The sequence below is a fragment of the Cololabis saira genome, chromosome 24 (assembly GCF_033807715.1).
Source record: "Cololabis saira isolate AMF1-May2022 chromosome 24, fColSai1.1, whole genome shotgun sequence".
Lineage (NCBI taxonomy): Eukaryota > Metazoa > Chordata > Actinopteri > Beloniformes > Belonidae > Cololabis > Cololabis saira.
This window is the reverse complement of record NC_084610.1, coordinates 21,936,859-21,944,084: the sequence shown is the minus strand read 5'-3', so window position 1 is coordinate 21,944,084 and position 7,226 is coordinate 21,936,859. Positions and strand designations below refer to the sequence as shown.

General features: G+C 43.3%; 1 protein-coding gene across 1 annotated transcript; it reads right to left on the bottom strand.

The window, feature by feature from the left end:
* Positions 1 to 404: 404 nt before the first annotated feature.
* Positions 405 to 2,940, bottom strand: LOC133425244 (tripartite motif-containing protein 16-like). Its single transcript, XM_061715987.1, has one exon. The coding sequence runs from the start codon at positions 2,765 to 2,767 to the stop codon at positions 1,034 to 1,036; it is 1,734 nt and encodes a 577-aa protein (XP_061571971.1). The 5' UTR covers positions 2,768 to 2,940; the 3' UTR covers positions 405 to 1,033.
* Between the last annotated feature and the right edge of the window lie 4,286 nt (positions 2,941 to 7,226).

Here is a 7,226-nt window from a genome sequence, read left to right as displayed (position 1 = left end):
CACCTTCTGCAGCTCTGCAAGGGCCTGCCTGCAGGCGCAGCCCTCTGATTGGTCAGATGTCGAGTGCTGTCAATCATTGCACGATCAGATTACAGGTCTCTTCCTTCTCTTCCGCTTCACGGTAGTGCAAATGCGTCCCCTCGCGCAAAATGTGGCATGCAATTGTTTAAAGTTCAGCATTGAGGTAGTTTGAATCCCTGCTCCGTTTATTACCTCATTATCAGTTTGGACCCAAGCTGGAGTGTGTTGCTGTTGGTCAGTAACATTTCAGTAATCATTAACTTTGTGCTCCTGTCTAGAAAATTAAACTCAGAAATACTTGAATCTTTAGTCAGAGCTTTTGTTCAAATGAGTTTCTTCTCGTCTCCGCGGTGCAAATAAAGAGCCGTTGGGATGTGCTGGAATTTCTTTAAAGCGTGGCGATTTATTTCTGTCATGTACAAAGCCTCTCTCACACGTCAACAAACAACCATCAACAAGTCAGAGACAGAACAAACATCTGTCACCATTTCATGAACTTTGACCTCTGCAGGATTAAACAAGAACCTTGCGGATCTCAGAAGTCGGTGCCGTCAGATACGCTTTGCTGTTATTTCACCTTAAAATCGTATTCGCTGGTTTAGAAAACAAACAACATTTGGTTTGCTAATGAAGGAGGAAACCAGTGTCAATGCAGACATGACATCAGAGATGAAAAAGGTCTGGTGGGTCGTCTGAGTCCATGAAGTGGAAGAAAAAGAGGAGAAGAAAAGAGAAATACAACCTAGAAACACATCCAAACTAACAGTTAACAACAATTACAACACAGCTATTTTCAATGTTTTTATACTGACATAGAAGATGTTAATAACATGAATATTTCCCAGGTGAAACTACAAAAGAACGACTTCCACCTCCGAAAGAGGAAATAACAACAAAACATCAACTTATAGAAAAAAAACGTCCTTCCATCCATCAGAGTTTGAGACGTTCGTCTCTGGGAAGAAAATAAAATCAATAAAAACTGAGATGAGAACATGAAGAGGAAACACGTCTACTTGAGTTTACAGAACTCAGCTGAGGCTCCAGTACCGGACAAAAAAGAAAGTCCAAGTCCAACTCCAGCATGTAGCGGCTGAGTGAAGGTGGTCTGGACTCTGTGGAGGAGGGTCATGGTTTCAGAGACGCTGTAGAAGGACAGAACACCTGCTCTGTGATCCAGGAAAACTCCTATTCTGGAGCTCCGAGGACCTGAGATGGAGGTTCTGATGTCGTTGTACATAAATACAAAACTGGATGAGACACACCATAGTGACCAAGATTTGTCATTTCTTCCAAATACATTTCCCTCCTTCCCTGATCTGCTGATATTCTTGTATGAAACTGCTACATCAACTCCACCTGCTGTCTTCTCCACCTCCCAGTAATGACGTCCAGTAAGACTCTCTCTACTCAGGACCTGACAAACATTAGTGAATCTGTCTGGATGACTAGAATAAGACTGATGTTTCTTAATAAAAGTCACCTTTCTGTTCTCCCTTGACAGTAACAGCTCTGTGTTTACTGTGTTTGGATCCAAAGTGATTTCACATGAATATTTCAAGAATCCCGCTCTGCTCGTTGGTTCTGGTTCTAGTTCTGGTTCTGGTTGTGACAGTAAAACATCCACATCAGTGACGGCCAGTGAGACGTTTGTCCACGTGTCTCTCAGGATGTCCTGTAGTCGACCTCTGACCTCTGACACAGCTGCTGTCACGTCCTGAAAGTACCTGAGAGGACGGATGCTGATGCCGGAGGAGTGTGTGAGAGGACGGATGCTGATGCTGGAGGAGTGTGTGGACTGACTGAGTGGTGACAGTGAGGGGCAGCTGTGGAGGAACTGGTTGTGGTCCTCGGTGTCTGAGAGCAGCTTCATCTCAGCGTCTCTCCTCTTCAGGTCACTGATCTCCTGCTGCAGCTTCTCCTCCAGCTCTCTGACTCGACTCACTTCACTTTCCTGCTGGGATCTGATCTGCTGCTTCACATCAGAGCTTCTTTTCTGGAGGAGAGAGATCATCTCAGTGAAGATCTCCTCACTGTCCTCCACTGTTTTATCAGCAGACTGATTGATGAACTCCACCTCCTGCTGAAGCAGCTTCACATCTTTCTCTCTGTCCTGGATCTCCTGCTGGATTTGTTGTCGGCTCACCTCCATCTCTCTCTGCCTCTCCGTTCTTTCTGCTGCAGCTGAGACTGTGTCGTGGCCTTTATGTTCCTCCACAGAGCAGAGATAACAGATACACTTCTGATCAGTACGACAGAACATCTTCATCACCTCACCATGATGGGGGCAGATGTTGTCCTGCAGGTTCTTGGAGGGATCCACCAGCTTGTGTTTCTTTAATGGAGCCACATCATGATGAGGTTGAAGGTGTTTCTCGCAGTAAGAGACCAGACAGACCAAACAGGACTTGGTGGCTTTCAGTTTTCTTCCAGAGCAGAAATCACAGGCCACATCTTCAGGTCCAGCATAGCAGTGATCAGCAGGAGCAGCTTGGAGCCCGGTCTTCTTCAGCTGCTCCACTAAAGCTGCTAACATGGTGTTTTTCACCAGCGCAGGCCTTGGGATGAAAGTCTCTCTACACTGAGGACAGCTGGGGAGTTTCTTCTCTCCTTCATCCCAGTAGGATTTAATACAGTTCATACAGTAACTGTGTCCACAGGGAATAGCCACCGGATCCTTTAAAATCTCCAAACAGATGGAACAAGAAAAGGTTTCCTGGTCCAGTTGATCTCCTTTCTGCGCCATTTCACCTCTCTGTAACTGAGACAGAGAGTTTCACTTCCTCAAAGCTGAAACTAGTCTGAGCGCTGATCTACAAATCATGCGTCTGTGCAGAGAACGGAGGCTGTCAGCTCTCAGTGTTCAGCTCGTGTTGTTCAGACCCGTCTTCAAACTGCAGATCTGCAGGGGAGGGAACCAGGAAACGTGGTGTGGCAGGGTGTGGGATTGGGGCGTGGTCTGCAGGGGAGAGAGGGAGGGCGGGGGAGCAGCGCACAGGTGGCGCGGGTTGGATCACCTGATTGGGCGCAGGGGTGTCTAATCAGTCTCCCTTACTTGCCTGTGTCTTTAAGTAGTGGGCTGACCCTGGACAGGGGGGTGAAACGGAGCCGCCTGGCTGCCGTGTGTGTGTGTGTGTGTGTGTGTGTGTGTGTGTGTGTGTGTGTGTGTGTGTGTGTGTGTGTGTGTGTGTGTGTGTGTGTGTGTGTGTGTGTGTGTGTGTGTGTGTGTGTGTGTGTGTCTGGTGGCCGACAGAGACAAACAAAGTCGCAAAGTAGCACGAGTCGGCTACACTGGTCCGACTGGATCTGCTGGTCTGACAGCAGGAAGAAGAGGGAGGTTTATCAGAACTAGATTCCAGGAAGAGGACCAACTCTGGATTTAACCCTTTTATATCAGACTCCAGTTTACAAGGAAACCTCTTTTTACCTCAACTTGTATTTAGTCACAAATAAAAACACAAAAATGTAATTTGGGTTTCATTTTAGACAGATGGATTATTTTACAGTTTACAATTCTTATAAATTTCACATGAACAGAGACTTCATGTCCAGATTTGATTCATTATCTCGTCCCAGTCCACGTCTCAGCTTTGTCCTGTGTTTCCATAGCAACGGCGCAGGCCGGAACGGGACTTACATCCTGATGAAGCAGAGGTTATCAGAAAGCCCAGGGCCGCCGCAAGGGGTGTGCGAACCGTGCAACCGCACGGGGCCTCGTGCTATAAGGGACCTCGTGCTATGGGCTTTTTTTTTTTTTTTTCTTTTTTTTTTCGCTTATAAATATCAACAGTCACGTTCCATTACAGACCTAAATGTGTACTAGTCTGTGCATATCAATAAATATATGTGCGATGCTGATTGATGTCGCTGCACAGCTCTGCATGTCTGTTGTTCAATACAACAGCGTCAGACCAAGCGCAGACACAAGGTGCTCTGATCCAGACGGGTGGAGTTGGAACAAACTGTCACACAATGTCGAAAGAACGAGACAGATTCAGGAAATTTCCATCAGGGAATGAAAAAAAGAAAAAGACTAAAGAAAATGGAAGAGTTTAATGCCTCTCTGAAAGGCTCGTTTGATAAATTTGTTACAAAAATCCCCGATCCGACCGGGTCTCAAGCAGCCGCGGGGCCCCGCGTCGAGGCGAGAGATGATGATGATGAGGCAGGCTGTAGCGGAGCCAGAGGGGGGCTAAGGGGGCGCTCGCTACGGGGCCCACAAGCTCATAGGGCCCAATTATAGGGCCCCTTTTTGTGTGATACGTTCATATATAATCGTAAATTGTAGGCTATAATAACGATAAAATGTGCATTGTGCGGCCAGTGTAGGCTAATTCTTACTTTACAACTATCCTGAACGCATCGGGACTGTGAGCCAATGCTGATTGGCTGTAATGCCTGATTTATGGTTCTGCGTTAAATCGACGCAGAGCCTACGCCGTAGGATACGGCAAAGGTTACGCGGCGATGCGCATCGTACATGCGTGCGCATCGCCGCGTGCACTACGCCGTAGGCGCTGCGTTGGTGTAACGCGGAACCATAAATCAGCCTTAACAGTTACAGCCAATTTGCTGACTCAGCAAATTTGCGGCCATGAAGGAGACGAGTGCGAAACTTTAAAAGAGGACTAAGCATGTACAAAGTTTTGAATGTTACCCTGTTTTCCACGTTACCTGGATTATTTTGGGTTATGGAAGAGTCAACTACCATTGGTGAGTCAGTGTAACCTTCATAAATAATCTCTTTATCAGAATGTTGTGGTATTTGACCACCTGCCTATTTGAATGAACTTTGTGTTGTTGTCAACTAGACTAGAGTCTATTCTCTATTATAGAGCTCAGAAATGATGTTATAGACCGCTGTGTCTGTCTATCTAAATAGATTGTGTAATTTTAGACCAGTTATGTTTTTTTTTTGTATTTAAACTGTATCAAAGATGGAACTGAGTCAGTCCGTGACTATCTGAGTTTTCAGCGACATGTGATTGACAGCTGTCAGGCCTATGTGTGTGTGTGTGTGTGTGTGTGTGTGTGTGTGTGTGTGTGTGTTCTTCTGAACAAGTTTGTGACTTTACTCTGCTTTCTGCAGCATAGGCCTATAGGCTTGGCTCAATAAAAGTGAGAATAAATGTTGTTTGATGGGCAGGATGAGGTGTTGTTGAACGTTAAAATTACTATAATAAGGGCCCATCGAAAATGCTCCACCCCCTCTGTACTGAGACCTGCGCTCCGCCACTGGTGGAGGGCCACAACTTTCTACGTTCAAATCACTTTTGAACATCCGACCGTGAGCGTAGAAAGTTGTGTACGCAGGTTTTTTGTGCTCCGCACATTTCGTACATGAGGCCCATGATTTGCTGAAACTCTGAAAACCTTTTTATTTACTGCTCTATTTCAGTAATCTCCCACAATGCACTGGAACCTTTATTTCTTCCATCTCATTTGTTTTATTCCTTTATTCCTGTCTTTAATTTCTGCCTTTAAATTTTTACTTTACTCTTTTTATTTCACAATCATTTTCACAATTCACATCTTCACATTCACAATCTCCATTCTACCCACATCCCCACCCTCTCCACAATTGCCCAAAATAAATAAATAAAAAATAAAAAAATAAATAAATTAAAAAAATAAAAAATAAAAATCATGCATTAAGGGAGAACAAAATTAAATAAATATATATAAAAAAATAGGTAAATAAAAAAAAAATAATGGCAGCAACAACAATATCAAACTATATGTATCCATACATACAGTACATACAAACATATAAGGCACAAGTTCGAAAATAAAGATACTCATTGGTCCCCTTTGGAAAAATTCTCCAGTTTTGAAAATAATGGAAACCAAAATTCCTGAAAGATATGACTACGGTTGTATTTTTCCAAAGTTAATTTTTCCAATGGTAAAAAAACTGAAATTTGATCCCAAAAAAACTTGAAAGTTGGAGGGGAATCAACTTTCCAAAGTAAAAGTATGCATTTCTTAGCTTTTCTCCTGCTTTTTTCCCGGTCTAACTGAAGATCCAGTGTATCATTTAATAAATACAAATTGGAGCTTAACTCAAAATTCATTTCTAAAACTGATTGTGTGAAGGTATGAGTTAATTTCCAGAAACGTATTAAAAGATCACATTCCCAAAACATATGCACAAATGTTCCATCGGTTCTTTTGCACCTTGGACGTTTTGAAGAGATATCCTTTGAAATGTTGTGCATTTTAATTCGAGTTAAATAAAGTTTGTAAATAAATTTAAAATTAGCCTCTTTAATAATATATTTCAAGTGAATGGAAAATGTATTTTTCCACATATATTTAACCAAGTATTTTCTTCAAAGACCATCCCCAACTCCTTCTCCCATATCTTCACTAAAGTTTGGAAAGATGACAAACCTCCTTGTGATAGAATATTATAAAATTCACTGATCTTTCCTTTAATTGTATCTGAGGTTATAAATATGTCCTCTATTTCAGATAAATGTTTACTTTTTAATGCTTTTTAAAAATCTTTTTATGTGAAGCGCTTTGAAATATTTTATACAAATAAACTCACTTTTATTCTGTAAAACTCAAAAGTAGTGATTATTTGAAGCTCGCTGAACGAGCAATAAAACGAGTAGAAGACTAGTAGAAAAATGAACACAAATGAAAGACGACACAAAGGAAGTCTGGTGGTTTATTTCAAGTCTAACAGCTGGAAGAGAAACAAACATGTAAATATATTTACAGTCATACACAGGAAAGAAAACGGAGTATAAATAAAAATGATCAGCTCAAACCAGGACCCAAGCACGGAATTACTGGTTTACTGGTTTACAGGTTTGCGGGTTTACTGGGCGGCTGAAGCTTATTTACAGCTCTGTGACCCTGCAGCTGAAGCAGCAGCAGCAGCGTAGTGTCGGGGTTAGTACGGCTCGGTCGGGTTCGGGTTAGAACGATTAGTAGACGGGACAAGCAGCTCAACTCATCTTCACCAAAGGCACACATTCAGGAAGTCTACGTTGGGGACTCTGGAGGTCCGGTCAGGCCGCCTGACGGCAACGTGGAGATCCTACGATTGTGGAGACAAACACACACGACGGCTCTGGTTCTGGGGGGAAACACTCGGTCCAGAACAGAGCAGAACAGAACAGAACACAACTCCACCAGGTCCTGGATCAGCACATTTAACAGCCCCGTCTGGCCTGGAAGGAACTGGAAGTAAC